The sequence below is a fragment of the Sceloporus occidentalis genome, unplaced genomic scaffold, assembly GCF_023333645.1.
Source record: "Sceloporus occidentalis isolate IW3139 unplaced genomic scaffold, rSceOcc1.0.p SCAF_161, whole genome shotgun sequence".
Taxonomy (NCBI): Eukaryota; Metazoa; Chordata; class Lepidosauria; order Squamata; family Phrynosomatidae; genus Sceloporus; species Sceloporus occidentalis.
The window spans coordinates 981,813-1,003,086 of NW_028317141.1; the positions used below are offsets into that span (position 1 = coordinate 981,813).

A 21,274-nucleotide genomic window follows, 5' to 3' on the forward strand; every position below is an offset into this window, starting at 1 on the left:
CTTCCGTGCCTGCTGGCGAGTGATGGCTCCACACTGCTCGGCGGTGTCATCCGGGTGAAACGCGGTAGTTAGGTGACCCAGATCGTTGCCCAGTAGAACTTCCGCGGGTAGGTTCTTCATGACACCTACTACTACTTCGCGAGCGCCCGCTCCCCAATCCAAATGCACCCGGGCGGTTGGGATTCGGAGCACCTTTCCTCCCGCCACCCGTACAGCGACCGAGTGGCTGGTCTGCCCGGTCGCAGCGACCATCTGTGGCTGTACCAAGGTAATGGTAGCCCCACTGTCCCGTAATCCTTGAGCAGGGCGACCGTTAAGCCATACAACTTGTCGGTGATGATGTCGATTGTCCGAGGCGGCGGCCTGCACCGGGTCGGCCTCGTATAGTACCCCGAAATCCTCTTCGACCCAGTCGTGGTGTGGGGAGGATGATGGAGCCTCCAGGCAATTAGCAGCTGCCCGGATGGGCCCAGCTGGTTTGCGCCCTCCCGGTCTAGCAGCGTGGTTAGCGGGGCATTCCCTATGTATGTGCCCGACTCGATTGCATCCGAAGCACCGGACACCCGAAGGTCGACTGTCCCGGAAGGTAGTGGGCTGCTGTTGTGCCGGGGGTCGAGGTGCGGTGCGGTGAGCCTGAGGTGGCCGAAGTGGGGGTGGTACATAGCGGGCCCCTGATCGGTGCTCCAGTGGGGTAGACCTCCGGGAGTCAATATACTGGTCAGCTAGAACTGCTGCCTGGTCTGCTGTGTGGGGTCGTCGGTCACGTACCCAGTCCCTTACTGCAGGGGGGGTCAAGTCATAGAATTGCTCCAGTATGATCAGCTGGAGGACATCTGTGACGGAGGAGGCTTGGCACCCGTGGATCCACCCTTCGGCTGCCCGGGTCACGCGATGCACCCACTCGGTGAAGGGCTGCCCATCTGCGCGTCGGAGGCTCCGAAATTTCAGCCTGTGGGCCTCGGGGGTGATACCATATCGAGCTAGTAAGCGTTCCTTTACCCGATAGTAATTGGTACTGTCCGCATCTGGGGTGGCCTCATAAGCCTCCAAAGCTCGTCCCGACAGCCGACTCACCAGTAGTGTCACCCAGTCTGCCACTTCCACGCCCTGCAAATCGCATTGTCGCTCAAAGATCTGAAGGTATCTATCTATCTCATCTACGCCATCTTGAAATCGGGGAATGGCGTCGTAGGGTAGCTTAGCTTTGTTCGAGGGGCCGCTCCGATCTGTCGTGGGCGCCCGTTCTTTATCTCTCTGGAGCTCTGTGATGCGAAGCTGGGTGGCCTCGCTGACTATCTGGGCGATGAGCGTCTGTGGCGGTTCTGATCCCAGGAGGCTGATACGCCACCGGATTTCTCGCTGGAGCTCTGAAGTTTCAGTGCCCTCTGATGAGGCGAGGCTGTTCCGGTCTCCCTCCATTCCCTCGCGATCAAGGTAGCCTTTGACTTGTTGCTGGCCGTCTGCCCACGGGCTTCCAATAAGTCTTTCAGCGTCTGCCTCTTCAAGCCCTCGTAATGATGCTCCATTCACTGGAGTGTAGTCCCGGTGGTGGTTTGGATCTCCCGGTTCTGAGGAAGCATCCCACCGCTGCCACCAATGTGACGGGACCGACCTGTACCCCGACTGGGTACTCCCGCCAAACGTTGCTTCCTCCTGACGGGACACCAACAAGTAACCCCTTCAGCACCGGGCATAACCAGCGTTGTAGATAGAAGGGGGGCTTCGCTGCACCGGAGCTCCCTTGGCACTGTGGCTAGCCGAAGCTTAGCTACACAGTGTGGTTATTGTCCTGAAAAGGACAATACAGGATCATATCAGCCCACCCCAAGCATCAGGCAACACTCATGTTGAGGTGAAAACAGGAACTCTCTTTATTTGGGAACACAGGGGTATTTAAACAGTACAAGGGATTGAGTTACGTCCAATAGACACACAAGGGAATTGCGTCCAATAGACACAAGGGAATTGCGTCCAATAAACAAAAGGGAATTACATCCTGCCCTCCTTTGCATATGACTGAGTATTAGCACTCAGCCCAGTAGGGGGTCTCTACTGTAGTCTGTGTAAGGAGGGAGGGGGCAGGACATGTGGCACCTGGACAGGGTAGCAAACAAGGGGAACAAAAGCACACACCATAATAACAACATATACTGGGAAATGCAGGTATCACAAACAAGAACTATCACAGACGGCACCGATTAACCCGGGGCCGTCACACCAAATGAACCCCCAAATCCTGCCTTTATCCCCTCAGGTAGTCTGCCACCACTCACGATTTTGATACCGGATTTGTGAGAAATCCGAACTAGAACATTTATCTCTCTCTATATATATCAACCCACCACGTATTTGCCCGAATATAGGCCGCACTCCCCCCCCCTTTAAGTCTTTAAAGTGGGGGTGCGGCCTATATTCGGGGTCTAGCGCCCGACGCCCGGGACATGCGTCCCGTTATGATACAGATCCCCCGCAGCGGTGCAGGGGACCTGCATTCTACTCTCTGATACGCTCAGACAGCCTCCCCTGCCGGAGGTTGTTTATGCTCGCGTCGCCGCAGCCGGTGAACATCTGTGTGATGTACGTTAACAATCTTCCTTTCCGGTACTTCCCGCGGCGGAGGGGGTAGAGTGGCAGCAAATCTCGGGAAGGGGGGATAGAGTGGCAGCATATCTCGGGGGTGGCAGAATTTTTTTTCTTTAAAAAAGCACCAAATTTTTAGGGTGCGACCAATACGGTATATATCCTCTAGAACTTAATAACAATACGGTAACGTGTTATCCTCTCTTAGGGTTTGTGGATATCTATACTAGAGCCAGAGCCGGCCTTAGGTGTTCTGGCCCCTGTGCGGACTACTCCTCTGATGGCCCCCCATCCCCCAAAAAGAAAGGAAACTCCCCTCTCCCCCTTTATCACTATCTACCACCTCTGCCCCATCTCACTATCAACCACCTCTGGCTCTGGCTTCACAGCTGAGCGCTAGAATATGACATCATATTTTGGTGCTCAGCATGAAACGCCGGCACCGGACGGAGTCACGGAGAGTGAGGGGCACCGAGCGGTTGCTGAAAACTTCACGAGCGACGCTCGGCACCCCTGCCCAGGACTTAAATTAAAACATTGGGGAGGTTTTTTGTTGTTAAATATGTTAAATAAAGTTAAAAACTGTATTTAACATGGAGGATGTTAAATAAAGTTAAAAAAAAAACAAACAAACTAAAAAAACAATGGTTTAATTTAAGTCCCGGCCGCACAGGTCGTACACCCCTAAGGCCGGCCCTGACTAGAGCCCAAAGACAGACTTGGATTATGAATATTTTAATAACAAAAAGACAAAGATTACACAGTGCCACAATTACAAAAAAACAAGACGTACAAAAGAAAAACAAAATGGCAAACAGTTCTTAAAACGATGGGACTTAAACACAGGACCCTCACTCACGGGTTTCTTCAATAAGCCGGCCTGTGGGTACTCGTTAAGTCCAGATGGTTTCTTATGATGTTGTTCCGATCAGAGTTTATCGTGAAGTTCTGCTTTGAGGTCGCTGCATTGCCCCTAAATCAGATTCTGTTTCAAGAAAACATCCCTCTGACCACATGGCCAATTAGATGACACCTTTTCCAAGAATTGGTTCCCATCTTTGATGTGCCAATAAGTTATGGTGGGGTAAAGGTGATGGAAAACCCCTCCACTTAAGATAGGAATGGAATTCCTATGACTAAGGATCCTTATCAGTTAGGCCATGAATCACCACAGGGGTCCTGGGAAGATGACACCTCTTGCCAGATCAGATATGGAGGGCATGTACAAAGAAACTGATTTAGATCAACATTGCTAACACAAAGGAATTAACCACCTCTGCTGGATTATCCTTCCATGTATCCACTACATTATATGAGTTAATCATGACAGCTACACTTCCGTATACTAGAGTGCTGACGAGGTTCCTGATAGGCTGTATTTCCTGTTAATCCAAGTCTATGTCCGGTGACTATGGGCAGAGGGAAGCAACGTCTGGCGGGTGTACCTAACCTGTTTATAAGCCCGTGTGTTTCCCAAATAAAGAGTCCCCGTTTTGCCTCACTACGAGTCTCGTCTTGCTATTTAGTTAAGCCTCGGTGCTGCCCTTATCAGGGCCACCGAGCCCCGCAATGGCCGTACCACATTAAACCGGTGTTTTCGGGGGTGATCCTGAAGGAGCGGCGGCGATCCCCGGGTGCCGATAGCTCGGGGTCCTGAGTATATCCTGTCCAAAAGGTTAGGCGATCAGTCGAAGGGACCCCGAGCGGCAGCAGTTCAAAGTTTCCGTGACGGACCGTGACGGACCATGAGATACCCCACGGGTGGTGGGGGCACGGACCAGGGGTGGTTCGGGGAAGAGGCCTCCTATGGATTACCGGCTGCTGGGGCTGCCAGGAGAGCAGAGATCAGCCGGCGTGGTAATCGAGGTTGGTAACTTGTTTCTGGCTCTTCATCAAGGTATCAGCTACATCTTTAGAGAGACCTTGTGACGGAACGTCCTGTGCCCCAGACTGGACACATCCGCCAGCCAGCTCCTTCCCTCTCCCAGTCAGCGGACACGCTGTGGCTGTCCGAAGAAAGCAGTCACAGACCAGCACTTCCCTCAATCATGAGACAGGACTTCATGCTTTGAGGTTAAAACAGAACTCTCCTTTTATTACACACAGAATTTATATACAATCTCAATTCAATGAGCACCGAACCCAACCCCCAATCCCATCAGCCATATCCCATCACAAATCCCATCAGCCACATCCCATCACAAATCCCATCAGTTTCCAGGGGATGTATCGGGTGAGAAGATTAAGAGATACAATGGGTTTCCCCCACCTGTGTTATCCCCCCTGTAGTGCAGGTGCCGCCTGGGCAGACAGGGCTGTGCTGGCTGATTAAGAGCCCCAGCTGGATTACAGGATCGTCTCTTTGAAGGTTGGAGCTGCAGCTACATTCAAACAGGTTACAAATAAATAGAATAATAATAACTAGACTTGGGCACCAGGGGGCTCTTCGTGTTCGTCTTCGTGCTCGTCTTCGGCAAAAAAAACAACTTCGTATTCCGCGAATATTCGCCTGGTCCTGTCTTCTCTTCGGCCGAATATTCGCGGACATTCTTCGTGTTCGGGTTTTCTTCGTTTTCCCCGGTTAAGGGGTTAAAACGGGGTTAAAGCCGCTCTGGCGCCAGGAGTTTAAATGTCCATATGAGCAACTCTATTGGCAGTCAGAAGGGGGCTCGTCTGCCATTGGTTGATGGCAGACGAGCCCCCTGCTGGCGACCAACAGGGTCGCTCGTACAGACTGTTAAACTCCTGGTGCCGTAATTGTCCGGCAGATCCCGCTGGTCTCCCTGTTCTATCATTTATTAACTGATAGAACAGGGAGACCAGTGGGATGTGCCAGGTAAGTTGCAGCATTGGGATTTTAAAAGTCTGTACAGACTTTTAGGCTCCTGGTGCTGTAATTTACCCGGCACATCCCACTGGTCTCCCTGTTCTATCAGTTAAATGTCCGTACGAGCGACCAATAAAGTCGTTCGTACGGACATTTAACTGATAGAACAGGGAGACCAGCGGGATGTGCCGGGTAAGTTGCAGCATTGGGGTTTTAAAAGTCTGCACGAGCGACTCTGTTGGTCGCTCGTGCAGACTTTTAAAACCCCAATGCTGCTACTTACCCGGCACATCCCACTGGTCTCCCTCCTTGTTCTATTAATTAAATGTCCGTACGAGTGAACAATAAAGTCGCTCGTACGGACATTTAACTAATTGAACAGGGAGGGAGATCAGTGGCATCGGCAGGGTAAGTTGCAGCATTGGGGTTTTAAAACCCCAATGCTGCAATTTACCCTGCCGACGCCACTGGTCTCCCTCCCTATTCAATTAGTTAGTATATGCCGGGTTCAATGTCCGTACGAGCGACCAATAAAGTCGCTCATACGGACATTTAACTAATTGAACAGGGAGGGAGATCAGTGGCATCGGCAGGGTAAGTTGCAGCATTGGGGTTTTAAAACCTCAATGCTGCAACTTACCCGGCACATCCCACTGGTCTCCCTCCTTGTTCAATTAATTAAATGTCCGTACGAGCGACCAATAAAGTCCAATTGGTTGATGCCAGAGGAGGTCCCTGTAGGCGACCAATAGGCTCATTCGCACTGCCCTGTAACCCGTGATGGCAAACCTGCGGATTTCCACTTCCGGGAACTGCCGCGATGCAGCGAAGCCAAGGTAAGTTGGAAGAGGGGGGGAGAATGGTAGACGAAGACGAAGACAATCACGAAGATCTTCGTGGCGTGTGTCTTCGTCTTCGCCTACGTTTTACCGCCGCCGTCTTCTCTTCGGCGTGTCTTCGGAACGAACACGAAAACGCACTCTTCGTGTTCGTTTCCATGTTCGCCCGAAGACGAATGCACAAGTCTAATAATAACAGTGAAGATGAGACATGGTTCTTCACAGACCTGCCTGAATTAAAGTCTCCCTTTCAGGAGCCAAACTGAAAGACTGAAACAGGCGGGATTTGGGTGGCGGACAGGCCGCTGCTGGAGCAGGTCTGGTTTGATCTCCAACCTTAGAGGGCTCTCTATGGACAGACGAATCAACTCCGGGTACCAAATCCTTTTGGGCCAGTCGGGAGCTATCAGAATCACCCGACATCTGTCCCAGGCGATGAGAGGAAGAGGGGGAAAGATATAACCCAGATCGAAGGCCCAAACCTGAGAAAAGGCATCCAGAGCTAAGGGATGGCCTGCTGCTGACAGAGAATAAAACAGAGGGAGTTTCTTGTTGGCTGTAGTAGCCATGAGGTCGATCTCTGGAACTCCCCAGATCTTCGTGATCTGATGAAATGTCGCATAGCTCAGGCTCCACTCTCCTTGAAGAACAGAAGTTCTGCTTAGGAAATCTGCAGTGACGTTCTCCTTTCCATGGATGAAGACGGCCGAAAGGTGAGAAAGATGAAATTTGCCCCACTTCCCGATCTTCTGACGAAGACTTCCTAACTGAAGACTTCTCGTGCCACCTTGTTTGTTCAGGAAAGCCACTACCGTGCGATTGTCCGACAGAATTCTTACCGCTTTCCCTCGTAGCCTGGACTGCCATGAGAGGAGAGCTTTCCAAACTACCCGAAGTTCCAGCATATTGATTTGAAGATGGCGCTCGTGGTTGGACCAAAAACCTTGACGGAATTCTTTGTCCATCGTAGCTCCCCAACCGGATAAACTGGCGTCCGTGGAAACGACTGTCCAAGAGGGCTCGGTCCAGACCAGACCTGAACCCAGCCTTTTCGCCTGAAGCCACCATCTGAGGGAAGAACGGACGCTGGGAGGAAGAGAGACCTTCCTTGAAAGTGCCGGAACGGATCGATTCCATGACTTCAGGATGAGACATTGTAGAGGACGGATATGCAGAAGCGCCCATGCCACGGCAGGCCTTGTAGAAACCATCAGTCCAAGTAGTCACATGAGAAGCCGTAGACTGGAAAGACGTCTGGAAAGAATCAAGCTGGTAAGGCTGATAATGTTCTGAATTTTGTTCTCCGGCAGAAAAATCTTTTGACACGTAGTGTCCAGGATAAACCCCAGGCAGGGAATTATTCTGGTGGGAAGCAGGTGGGATTTTCGAAAATTGACAATCCATCCCAAATCCTGAAGCATGGAAACAGTCCTGTGAATCTGTTGAGACTCAGCTGATAGAAGCCAGTCGTCTAGGTATGGGACTACCTTGATTATTTCCTGAGGAAAGCCACGACCCCTGATAGTAGTTTCGTAAAACTACTACTCGGTGCTGAAGCGAGACCGAAAGGAAGGGTCTGGAACTGGAAATGACGAATCCCTGATGTAGACGGAATGGCCACCCGAAGGAACCTCTGAGAATCTTGCTTGTTGGGAACATGGAGATAGGCGTCTTGAAGATCGAGAGTAGCCAGGAAATCCCCTTCGGAAAGAAGTTCCACGGTGGATTTGATAGATTCCATCCTGAACTTCCTGGAACTCACTAATTGATTTAGAAACTTGAGGTCTATGATAAGCCTGAAGTCTCCTGATGGTTTGGGAACCACGAAGATGTGGGAGTAAACACCTCTTCCTCTTTGGGCAGCAGGCACTGGGATAAGTACTTGTTTCTTGACAAAATCCTGCACCAGATCCAAAAGCGCCTTTCTCCTGGAAGGATCCGCGGGAGGTGTAGACATCATAAAACGCTCTGGGGGAGTGCTGACAAGCTCCAGACCGTACCCTCTGGAAATGATCCCCAGGGTCCAAAGGTCTGGACAAACAAGAGCCCAAAGGTGGAAAAAAAATTCTCAGCCTGCCCCCTACCGCACAACTCCTGGCGTCAAGGTCTCTTAGCGGCTCCATCTTCATGTTTAGATGGGAAGGGTCTGCCCCTACCACGAAACCGAGCCTGGGGTCGGAATCTTGACCTCTGGAGGACCTGAACGAACAATTTGGACGAAAACGAGGTAAGGGTTTACGTTTAGGCAAGAAGTACTTATCCCCAGTAGCCTTTTCCAATAAAGTTTCCAGCTCTTTCCCAAACAGATCTTTGCCAGAAAAGGGAATCCCGCACAAATGTGTCACATAAAAAAATCAGCAGCGCTCTTCACATCTGAGATGCCACGGAGGATATTCTCTTCTCCTGCACCACTTAGGATATCATCTTCAATTTGTTGAAGCCATAAGCGCATAGTCCTAGCTACTGAGGCTGCTGCAATGCCTTGCCTAAAGATAGCTGCTGAGGCTTCAAAAGATCTCTTAGCTGCCCCTTCTGCCTTCCTATCCATGGGATCCGATGCCACTGGAGCATCAACTTTGGGAGTTGAATGAACAGAGCTCAGATAAATCGTCTGGAAAAGGAAAGAGTCTGGACACCCTTTTAGAGGTAGTTCTAAAAGAGCCTTCTTTCCGGAGCCTTCCACTGGTCAGTGATCAGGGCCGGCCCGACAATGGAGCCGAGTGGGAGGGAGGGAGGGAGAGGAAGGGTAGATAATGGGGGGGGGGGGGGGGGGGCAGGGACGGAGAGAGAGGAAGGGTAGATAAGGGGAGGGGGGGGGCGGCATTTTAAAATTCGCCCTAGGCGGCATTTTGCCTTGGGCCAGCCCTGTCAGTGATTATGGATTTTAAGGTTTCATGAATAGGAAAAACCTTAGGTTTCTTAAAGGAGCCCTGGTTTGTCTTTTGGCTGCTCTTCTTCCAGATCCAGAACAGCCCTTACGGCAGTAACCAGCTTGTTTACTTCTTCTGCTGGAAAGAAGAAGGATTCTTCCGATAGTTCCCCATCTTCTAGGGATTTGGGATCTTACATCTGCCATTCCTTTTCAGAATCTGAAGTGTAAGGATCCTGACCAGAGGGCCGGAACCCAGGCCGAGGGTCTAGGCTGAGGTAAAGAAAACATAACAGAGGTTTTAATCTGCTGAAACGTGGACTGAAGCTCAGCCTTCATCCATTCCTTGAATTCTGAAATGGACTCCTCTCTGGCTTTGAGGCAGGATGAGCAAAATTTCCTAGAGGCGTCAGACATTGTAGCCTTGCAGTTTTTACAGGCAAAATGTTTCGTCTTGGATGCAGCCTTCCTAGGTGCTGGTGATTCTTCAGGGAGGTCTGGCTTATCTAGTGACATCCTGATAATAAAGGATAGGAGAAGGTTAAAACAAAAAGAAAAAACAAACGCAGACAAATTCCCATAGACTCATAACCTACTTGGGTTAAGAGGCAGAAAACACCAGAACAGAAAATCTCAGGAAGCCAGGACTCTTCATCAGAAGAAAACTACAAACTAAAAGCAGTACAAGCTAATAAAAAACCTTACCAAACCAAGGGAAAAAGGTCCAGAAAACCGCCAAAAAACCTTCTCTGACCTGAGAGCTGCTTACAGATCTGCCCCCTTCCTGACCTCAGATGCCTCCTGGCAGACTGAGATGAAACCGGAAGCACGCCACCGCAAAGATCAGACGCTTCCTGTCTGAAATCGTCGGCAGACTGAAGCAGAGTCCCGGCGTTCTGCTTCCAGTTAGCCCGCCCAAGGGCTGCTAAAGGTAAGTAGGCTAGAGTCCTACCGAGGACCCTGAGTGAAGGAGCCTTTCCCTGCTCCGGTAAACAGGATCCTACCGAGGACCGGACCGGAGAGGGCTAAAATGGCCGAGAAACGCTTGCCCGCTACCCAAAGCGGGACTGCAGCGCTGGACAGGAGAGCTCTGCCACGAGCTCTGAAAACAACAAATGGGGGATGTACCTACACGGATAGGGCAGGAAAGAACTGTGGGTAAAAGGGAGGTTCTGGGGGTTTAAATCTTCGCTGCCCTATTCGGATAGACGGAACTATCTCCTATGCTACCGGGAGTAACAAGGGAAATTTATCCTCACTCTCGTGGACTATGCCACCTGTTACCCCCCTAGATTTGCTTAGAGAGCACTGGCAGGGACCGAAGGGCCGACCATAGTAGAGTATGTGTTGGACATGGTCCAGGAAAACCTTCAAGTGGCGCAAGGTTGGCAGAAACGGTGGTACGACCGGACCGCCCCGGAGCCGCGCCTTTGAAGTAGGGCAGAAGGTCCTAGCGCTGAAACGATCCCGTCAGGATAAGCTGGTGGTGTGGCAGGGATCGTATCGGGTGGTGAAGCAACTGTGCAACACCACCTACATGGTAGCTAAATGTGCAGACAGAAGGATCCAGCGAACCTTCCGTGTGAACATGTTGAAAGCCTACCAGGAGCGTCCCGAGGAAGTAGCAGTTATTTGCACCCCGGCGATAGATGACCCTGAGGGATTACCGTTGCCCCAGGTAACGTCGGGGACGAGGGAACTTGGCACGATATAGTTAGCGGTGCAGTTAGGGGAATTCCAGAAGGCCCAAGTTCACCAGCTGTTAGACCAGAGAGGCGGCTTACTCTCTGCCCTCCCCGGATGCACCACCGCGTGGAGACTCCAGGGCAGACCCCGTTACGCCAAGCGGTGTACCGAGTTCCTGAGTCTGTCCGAGAAGGGATGTTAATGGAGATTAGGGAGATGCTCGATCTGAGAGTGATTGAGCCGTCCGAGAGCCCCTTGGCTTTTCCGGTAGTCCTAGTGCCTAAGAGAGATGGGACGACCCGGTTCTGTGTAGACTACCGCAGGCTCAATGACCGGACTGTGACTGACACGTACCCCATGCCCCGAGTAGATGATTTGTTACACCACATCTCTCGTGGTAAGAGAGATCGGCCTTCATCACCCCATTGGGACTATACCAATTTAGGGTAATGCAGATTGGGTTGAAGAACGCTCCGGCGACGTTCCAAAGGATGATAGATCGACTCCTCGATGGCCTCCAGGACTATGCTTGCGCGTTGCAATCGGAGTTAGCCACCTAACCAAAGAAACAGCCCTAAGCCGACCCGTTGGGGTCTAGCCGGGTCTGTCACTGGAAACAAAGGGGGGAGTAATGTGATGGTTCCTAGAGTCACCCTACCCCTCAGTTAATGTTATCCAGTGACATGAAACTCTTTAATGTGTTATTAATAAAAATGTATATTATTGCCTTATTTTGTAAAAGTTTGCACACGGCACACTAAGGTCTGAGAGATAATCTAATAAAGATAATGTGTGCTCTTTATCTCCAAGATTTAGTGGTGCCGGTTGCCTATAGATTGCGGGGAATTATTGTCCTGAAGGGAGAAGTCGCTCTTGGTGGAGAGGGAGAACCTGAGGTCCCTGGTCGGTCCGTCACACCGACACTAGCGGAGCAGGGCTCACGAGCTGGTCCGGTGACCCTAGCTTCACGGCACCGCAGCCCGCCGAGGCGTAGCTGAGTACAGTGCCGTAATTGTCCTGAAAATGACAATTAGTAATCCAGCGGGTCCCTGAAGCATTAGACGAAACTAACGTTCCAGTGAAGTAACAGACTTTATTGGGGAAACACACAGGCTTATATACAGGTTAGGTGATAAAAAGGTCATAAATCAGGCACACATCTTCCCTCCCTGCCCAGACGGTCCGGCGCCACGCTTAGGCAACCGAGCCCCGCAATATCCGTAGGGACCCCGAGCGGCAGCAAATCGACGTTTCCCCGGGACAGCCGGCATTTGTACGATAGCCGCACCGCCTGATCGCCACCTCTCTAGCGGCTCCAGTGACAAGGGATCCCCAGTCTCTGCGAGGGTGTCTGGGCTACGAGAGCCGAAGTCCATGGGTAGAGCAGGTGATACATGGATGAGGTAGGACGGGAAGGGGAGCCGAGCGGCAGTAGGTTGACGCTTCCCCCGGGATGGACCGCGGGACAGCCGGCGTGGGTCCGATAGCCGCGCTGGGGCAGTTATGGTTAATGAGGGTATTTAGGGGCAGTAATGGTTAATGGGATGTTTAGGGTTAATTTAATGCTGAGGACTGAGGGGTTAATTTAATAAAGTTAACTAAAGGTGCAGTTAGAGGTAAAGCAATCTAAAGGTGGACAATCTAAGGGGAATCTAAATCCTGGGGGCAGTGAAAATTATTAATGTATTTATTTATATAAGTGTGGTGTCAGTGATATTCTCTGAATGGTTTGAATCTCTGAACGATTCTCTGCCTTCAGTGACATCGCTAGAGTAGGCAGGCAGAAAGGGGCGGGGCCAATCGTTAGTTTGACTGCAGGGAGGGACTGGGCAAAAGATTCGGATCATGAATCGGATCATTTCAATGAACGACTCGAAATGATCCGATTCACTTTACTGATCCGAACTTCGTATCACTACTTTGGGGTATATGAAGGGTTAATTCCTTCTTAGCAATTAAGCTTTCAGAGGCAAGGGAGATGTCTACAATGGAGCTACTCACGGGTCTCAGAGTGATTATCAAATTCATTAATTCGCTCCCCAGACCATTGCCAGCTACACGATCATCACAGCTGAGGGATTCCCCGGCTTCTGCCACTTTAATTTGCGGTAAACCACAATTTCCTATGCAATGCTGCCACCGTGTGGTCGCACTTGCCCACCCACCTTTCTTGAGAATCATATTTATCCATTTAAGTGCTGGCAGCTTTGCCTCGAATTTTAACCCTGAAACGGACAGGGGGGGTAGGGTGTATGATGTAGCCTGTATGAATGGTGTTTAGCCACCGTTAAGCTCAGCAACTAAACATCGGGCTGAACATCTGCAATGGAAAGCAGTTGCCTTTAAAGACGTTTGCAGCAAGTTTATAGCAAGGGAAGATATAGCTTGTTCCAGAGATTATGGGTGGCTCTGAAAAGAGCCTTTGGTGGTGTTGGCTAATTGCCCTGCGGTTACCGATTACTGCACTCACTTGCTCTTGGCAGGTTTGTGGCTCTCTGTCTTCTTGGGCAAGAGCACCGCCTGGATGTTGGGTAGAACACCTCCCTGAGCAATGGTGACCCCGCCGAGCAGCTTATTGAGCTCCTCGTCGTTACGAACGGCGAGCTGCAGGTGGCGAGGAATGATACGGGTCTTTTTGTTGTCGCGTGCAGCGTTACCAGCCAACTCCAGTATCTCAGCAGTCAGATACTCCAACACCGCTGCCAGATACACGGGTGCGCCGGCGCCTACTCTCTCGGCATAATTACCCTTGCGAAGAAGCCTATGCACACGGCCGACAGGGAACTGCAGACCAGCACGGGAAGAACGTGTCTTTGCCTTAGCGCGAACCTTTCCACCTTATTTTCCTCTGCCAGACATGCTTTCGCTCGGCAACCGACCACGCAGCAAAGCGATTAAGAAGCACGTAACAAAGAAACGCCGCTCACTTACCCAGCTATTTGTAGCTTCCCCCCGTGACGCTATTCGTCACTGATTGGTTCCTTTCCAAAACAGCCAATCGGGTGGAAAGAGTCTGAGACACCAATCGGTGTAGGCACTGCGGTTCATGGGCGGCCGCATCTTCTCACGTGACAACCTCATCGAATCGGACGCGAGACAGCAGAACGGCCTTATTTGCATGCGGTGCCTATAAAGGGAAGGGCCCGGCGCAGCAATTTCAGTGTTAATCACGTTCTCTTGAATTGCGTGCGGAAACGAAAGCAGACACGATGCCTGATCCAGCGAAATCTGCGCCTGCTCCGAAGAAAGGCTCTAAGAAAGCTGTTACGAAAACCCAGAAAAAAGATGGGAAGAAGCGCAAGAAGAGCAGAAAGGAAAGCTACGCGATTTATGTCTACAAGGTACTGAAGCAGGTGCATCCCGACACTGGCATTTCCTCCAAGGCCATGGGCATCATGAACTCGTTTGTCAATGACATCTTTGAGCGCATTGCCGGGGAAGCTTCACGCCTAGCCCATTACAACAAGCGCTCCACCATCACTTCTCGGGAGATTCAGACTGCTGTACGCCTCCTCCTTCCTGGAGAGCTGGCCAAGCACGCTGTGTCAGAGGGCACCAAGGCTGTTACCAAGTACACCAGCGCCAAGTAAAGCTCTCCTTGTTCTCTCACTTTATAAAAGGCTCTTTTGAGAGCCACCCACATGGTCTGTCTCAGAGCTATGTAAATGATATAGCCCCTTTTGTCGGACTGCTAGGTCTGGGAAGAGCATTTGTGAGCATTGACAGGTGCTCCTCACTCCACCAGGTAAGCTGGGGTATCGTGCCCATCGACCAGACTGCTTGGGAAGAGAAGCCCAAGGTGAAGGGGCTCCTGTGATGGCAACGACCTTTTCTCCTGCTGGGACCCAAGAGATTAACCCCTTCACAGCCAGACAGAACCAGCGTTGCAGAGAAAAAGGGGCTGCTTTACCACTGCGGCTAGCCGAAGCTGAGCTACATCGTGGGGCTATTGACTAAGCCATGACGCGGTAGTGTCGTGGGTAGGACAAGTGGCACACGGACAGGATAAGACATGAGGGGACGACAAAGGCATATTCAAAATCACACACATACTGGGACATACAGAATTAAAATACACACCAGACGGAACCTACTAACCCCGGGCCGGCCCCCATTCAAGCCAGCCTTTGGAGGACACTAGCTGCCGATCCCAGCACATGTTCTGCAAACGGGCCCAACTCTCAGCACTCTGATCCTGCTAGTAACTCACTCTATAGCCAGACCCAGCCACTATTAAGCTGGTTATTTCAAGGTGTGCATAGAAAACCGCGGGCCGACACGGGGACAACATGATCATAGCCTAAGAGAGTGTGTGGGTGGCTCTGAAAAGAGCCGTTGGGTGTTTAAGGGTGACGAGTCAACAAGCTTAACCTCCGAAACCGTACAGAGTACGGCCTTGGCGTTTCAAGGCATACACCACGTCCATAGCGGTAACGGTTTTCCTCTTGGCATGCTCAGTATAAGTGACTGCGTCACGAATCACGTTCTCCAAAAACACTTTGAGCACACCGCGGGTCTCCTCATAGATCAGCCCAGAGATACGCTTTACACCTCCTCTGCGAGCCAAACGGCGGATAGCAGGCTTGGTGATACCCTGGATGTTATCCCGAAGCACCTTCCTGTGCCTCTTTGCGCCACCTTTTCCGAGTCCCTTACCTCCTTTGCCGCGGCCAGACATGATAAAGTTTTCTCCACGATTTCTACAGCACAATACTCGCCTACAGCCGACCAGCTTTCTTTTATGCGTACTGGACGGACCTGATGGGGAACTGCACCATAATGCCTCAAGGGGGCGTTGCTTTTTTTTCATATATGCTTCACGTTGGTTGGCTGGAGAAGCTTACAAGTGTGCCTCAGACACCGATTGGCTATTTAGGAATATCAAAAGCCTGCCCGCGGGAGATCGCTTTCGACGATTCCTCATTTACCACTAGGTGGCAGCATATCACTGTAAATAAACGCCAAACGGCGGCCAAGATAAAGGCGGGCTTTTAGCTGTCGCCGTATCGCTGTTAACGGTCAGCCAGTACACAGTTTCACTAGGTAGGAGGCTGAACAAAAGAGAGGAGAAGAAATAAATAAAAAAAGAACCGCAGCTAACGAATAAATGACCGATTCGAGCATTTAATTTAAAAAAAAAAAAAAAAAAAAGATAACTCTCCACACCGAAGTCTCTTGATCAAAGGCTGGCTTTTTCAAACCATCGTCCTAGCCTATGAAAAAGAGGGGCGTGATTAAGCGTATCCAATCACATTTACCTCTACTCTATAAAGGGCTTGAGTTGGCCACTAGTGATGGGAAGTTCGGATCATTAAAGTGAATCGGATCATTTCGATTCGTTCACTGAAATGATCCGATTCATGATCCGGATCTTCGGATCACTCAGTGTGCCTGCACGGAGTTACTGTTTTCCAGTAACTCCGTGCAGGCACACTAACGATTGGCCCCGCCCCTTTCATTATGAATCCTCCCCCCTGCCTCCAGTGATGTCAATGAAGGCAGAGAGTCGTTCAAAGATTCGGATCTTACAGGGATCCGAATCTTACAGTGATCCGGATCATTGTAAGATCCGATCATTACAATGATCCGGATCACTGTAAGATCGGATCCCTTGTAAGATCCGGATCTTTGAACGACTCTCTGCCTTCATTGGCATTGTAATCATTCAGAGAATGTCACCATACTGTTATAAATAATACATTCATAATCACTGCCCCCAGGATTTACATTCCCCTTTACCTGCAACTGCACCTTAAGCTAACTTTATTAAATTAATTAAATTAACCCTCACCATTAAATTAACCCTAAACACCCCATCAACCATGACTGCCCTAAAATTAACCCTTAACACCCCATCAACCATGACTGCCCCTAAAATTAACCCTTAACACCCCATTAAGCATAACTGCCCCCAAATTAACCCTAAACACCCCATTAAGCATAACTGCCCCCAAATTAACCCTAAACACCTCATTAAGCATAAATGCCCCTAAATTAACACTAAAAACCCCATTAAGCATAACTGCCCCCAAATTAACCCTAAACACCTCATTAAGCATAACTGCCCCTAAATTAACACTAAAGACCCATTAAGCATAACTGCCCCCAAATTAACCCTAAACACCTCATTAAGCATAACTGCCCCTAAATTAACACTAAAGACCCCATTAAGCATAACTGCCCCTAAATTATCCTTAAACACCCCATTAAGCATAACTGCCCCTAAATTAACACTAAAGACCCCATTAAGCATAACTGCCCCTAAATTATCCTTAAACACCCCATTAAGCATAACTGCCCCCAAATTAACACTAAAGACCGACAGAGTATTTGGGAACATATATGCGGTAACAGACTGGGAGTAATAGGAAGCAGGTGGCAGCAGAAGCATTAGGGGGAAAAAGGAAGGAGGGAATATGTATGCAAGAAACGGGGGTAGCAGGCAGCAGACTGGGGGAAAGATGCATGGAAGAATAGCCAGGTAGGCAGGGGGCAATAGACCAAGGGGGTGATTGGCAGGGGGCAGCAAACAAAATGAAGGCATGTGATAGCTTACTAGGTGGGAACAGGCATGCTGCAGATAACTGGAGGAATAAACAGACAGAAGACTGAGAAGTGACAGGAAGCTAGCAGATTGAGGGGGGCTTGTAAGAAGGAATAGACAGGCAGCAGAATGAGGGGAAACATGTAGGAATAAATAGGTAGACAGCAAATGGGGTGAGGCAGGCAGAAGCAGACTGGGGAGAAATATTCAGGCAGAGATTTTGGGGGGAGGGTTGAGAAGTCTCCATTGGTAGGCAGGCAGAAAAGAACAGGTCTAAGTGACATTAGACTGAGAAAGGTACAGCCAGACATTGGCAGACTGGGTGATAAGGGAGGCACTAGAATACTGGGAAGAGGAACAGGCAGGGGGCATCAGACTGAGAAAGGTAGAGGAAAGCAGTATTAGACTGAGGGAGGTAAAACCAGGCAACAGACTAGAGTGGTTGAATATGCAGGAAATAGCCAAGGGTTTATTGATCAAAAAGGTGGCAAAAGATTGTGGCAACTGTCAAACAACAGACTAAGAGGGGAAATGGAAGGCGGGGATAGGCAGAGAGCAAAATGGGGGGCATCTGGGCAAAGGAAGGAATAGGCAGATGGGGAGGGAACAAGCAGGCAGTAGAGTGAAGAGCAGAGGGAAGAGTTAGATGGCAGAACAAAGTGTAGGAGTCCATTTAGGCAGCAACAGACTAGGGGAACAGGCAGTCAGCAGCAGACTGAGGGGTAGGCAGGAAGCTGAAGACTGGGTAGGGGAGTGGGCAAGCAATAGCAAACTAGGCTGGCAGCATCAGACTGGAATGGTCAAGTAATTAAGCATTAGACTGAGGGAAAGCAGCAGACTAGGAGTGGAAAAGGAAGGCTGGAATAGGCAGGAAGCAAACTGGGGGGGGGCAGGAAGGCAACATCAGAATGGGAGGTGAACAGGTGATAGTAGATCGGATGGACAGTGAAGAGGGGACAAACAGGAGGAAAGGCAGGCAGCAGTAGATCAAGGACATAATAGGCAGGGCAGGGTAAACATGCATGTGGTAGATTACTAGGGGGGAAGAGGCATGTAGGAGAACACTGGTGGAATAATCAGGCAGCCAGCAGATTGGGGTAAACATGTATAAAGAAATAGGCAGGCATTAAACTAAGTGGGAACATGCAGGAATGTTTAGGCTGGGAGGAAACAGAGCAGGGGTAAGACCATGGAAGACTAAGCTGGCAGAAGCAGACCGAGGAGGATAGGAGAATAGGAAGGCAGCAAACTAGGGGGTTAGGACAAGGCCCCATCTTCGGGGTGGGGAAGCAGAACAAATTAGGCAGGCATCAGACTGACGAAGAAGGAACCAGGCAGCAGAGTGAATTGGAGAGAACAGGCAGGTAGTAGCAGACTGGGAGGCGGAAAAGCAGATGGGGGGGGGGCAGGAAGCAGACAGAAGGTCAGCAACAGACTAGGGGTGAGGATCAAGCAGGCAGTAGCACGTACTAGACTAGGCAGGTGGCAGTCGATGGGAAGTGAAAGGGCAGGCCACATCAGACTGTGAAGGGGCAGGCAGAATTAAATTGGGTTGGGAACAGGCAAGCAAACTGGGGGAGGGGACAGGCAGGGGGCAGTAGACTGAGCGTGTGGGAAGTTGACAGCAGACTAAGGGAGAACAGGGATATGGGACCAGAATGACACAGGGGGAATGAAGGATGCAGCAGACTCAATGGGGAATAGGCAGTCAAGCAGACTAGGTAGGAGAACAGGCAGGGACAGCAGACAGGGGAAATGGCTGTTCCCCCCCAGTCTACTGTCATTTATTTTTTCTTACAATCAGTCAGCAATAGACCAAGGGGGGGAATAAGAAGGCAGCATTAGATTGAGAACAGGTACAGGAAAGTAGGCAGTAGCAGATAGGAGGATAACAGGCATTTCTTATCTTACTAAGGAGGAACAGGCAAGAGGCAGAAGACTGGTGGAATAAGTAGGCAGCATACAGAGTGTACATGCAGGCAGTAGAAAACTGGGAGGGGAAGGAAGAGGCAGGAGGGCAGTGAGGAAGCAACAGACGGAGGAGAAACAAATGAATTTAACCTTTGAAGGGTCTTGTGTAAGCAGCATTTTGCGGGGATCACATTATTCACACAATACCATCTGCACAGGGCGGAGATACTTTAGTTATTAACGTCCGTTACATCTAAGCCTCTGACCCTCTCGTTTATGACATTTCTCCTCCTTTGCATAGATAAATCACAGACATCTTGTCTTTTTTTATAAAGAAACAACATATTTATAAAGAAATATTAATTTAATATATATATTTTTTTATTCATATCTCTTGTTTTGTATAAAATGATGTCAACAAATATTTTACAAATACATTAACATTTAAGTGGCACTTTACTGTTTGATGGGGAACTGCCATATCTGCGATAAGACTAGGTTTCATTCCAGCATTTAATAAAACCTCTTACATTATTATATGTGACTTGTGAACAGAGCCGCGAGGGCAGAATGCGTTGGGAGCAGCTGCTTTCCAGCCAAATGTGACTCCAAGGACAGGCGACCAAAGCTACGTCCTTCATGTTTATTAATAAACGGAAATAACGGTAACCCAACAGTTATAGCAGACAACAAGGTTGTTTATTAGTATCAGATTAAAATTGCATTTTCAAAATCTTGCACTGTCCCTTTTAAACAAAAATGTTAAAAAATATTTAGCTGTTTTCTTTTTAAAGCAGTTGGAGTTGATATAGTAGACAGCAATGGCGGCGTCCAGGTCTGCAGATAAAGGGAGTTTATTGGAATACAGCTTATTACTGTATATGCTGCTGGGGGGGGGGGGGGTTATCTTAATGTATATAGCGCGGGGGGTTATATTACAGCACTAGGGGGTGGAAATCTGCACAGCCCCCAAATCTCCAGGTGTCCAAATCAGGGTCCCTTTGTTAGGAGTAAGGAGGGGCAGGATAGGACCATGAAGTGGGCAGACTGGAAGATGTGAATGCCCTGTGAGTGTCGTGGCTGTTGGGAGCTATGAATCTGAGAACTGATCCTATGAGTGCTGGAACACAGAGTCGCGTGTTACTCCTGGACATGTTGCCATTTCCGCTTTATGTTCCAGGTTACAGTGTTGGTAACTACTGCAATAATTCAGGGGGTATTACAAACGCAACATGTTCTAAAAATGTTTGGTCCCTTCCGTGCCAGTACTTACCCTCTTTCCCTGCTGGGGTGAAGGGGGCTTGTTGAGCAGAAAGATCTGCGCCTTTGCTGCTCTCAGCGCTTCTGCGCATCATTATCTCTGCTGGTTGGCGAGTCCCCGCAGAAACCTCCTTGCTCTGGCTCTCTGCCCCGGCACAGTCTCCCTTCCAGTAATAACGCTGATTTGGGGCAGATATATAACTCTACATATACAACAGTCGCTAAGATGCTTCTGATGACCTGGAAGCCTGTTGGAGTTCAGGCCCCTGAGTGCATCACGTGAAGCAGCGTACGACATAATCGTGTAAATATGAACACATAATGTATAAAAAAATAAAAGTAAAAATTATCAGTGGATGCGAATGTTATCACGTATGAACGACTCGAAATGATCCGATTCACTTTACTGATCCGAACTTCGTATCACTACTTTGGGGTATATGAAGGGTTAATTCCTTCTTAACAATTAAGCTTTCAGAGGCAAGGGAGATGTCTACAATGGAGCTACTCACGGGTCTCAGAGTGATTATCAAATTCATTAATTCGCTCCCCAGACCATTGCCAGCTACACGATCATCACAGCTGAGGGATTCCCCGGCTTCTGCCACTTTAATTTGCGGTAAACCACAATTTCCTATGCAATGCTGCCACCGTGTGGTCGCACTTGCCCACCCACCTTTCTTGAGAATCATATTTATCCATTTAAGTGCTGGCAGCTTTGCCTCGAATTTTAACCCTGAAACGGACAGGGGGGGTAG

The 21,274-nt window shown here is 49.7% G+C and overlaps 1 protein-coding gene and 1 pseudogene across 1 annotated transcript; one reads left to right on the plus strand and one right to left on the minus strand.

The window, feature by feature from the left end:
- Nucleotides 1-13,267: 13,267 nt before the first annotated feature.
- LOC149279687 (histone H2A type 2-B-like) lies at nt 13,268-13,660 on the minus strand (annotated as a pseudogene).
- A 350-nt stretch (nt 13,661-14,010) lies between these two features.
- LOC149279688 (histone H2B 1.1-like) lies at nt 14,011-14,391 on the plus strand. Its single transcript, XM_089500964.1, has one exon. The coding sequence runs from the start codon at nt 14,011-14,013 to the stop codon at nt 14,389-14,391; it is 381 nt and encodes a 126-aa protein (XP_089357090.1).
- Nucleotides 14,392-21,274: the final 6,883 nt, after the last annotated feature.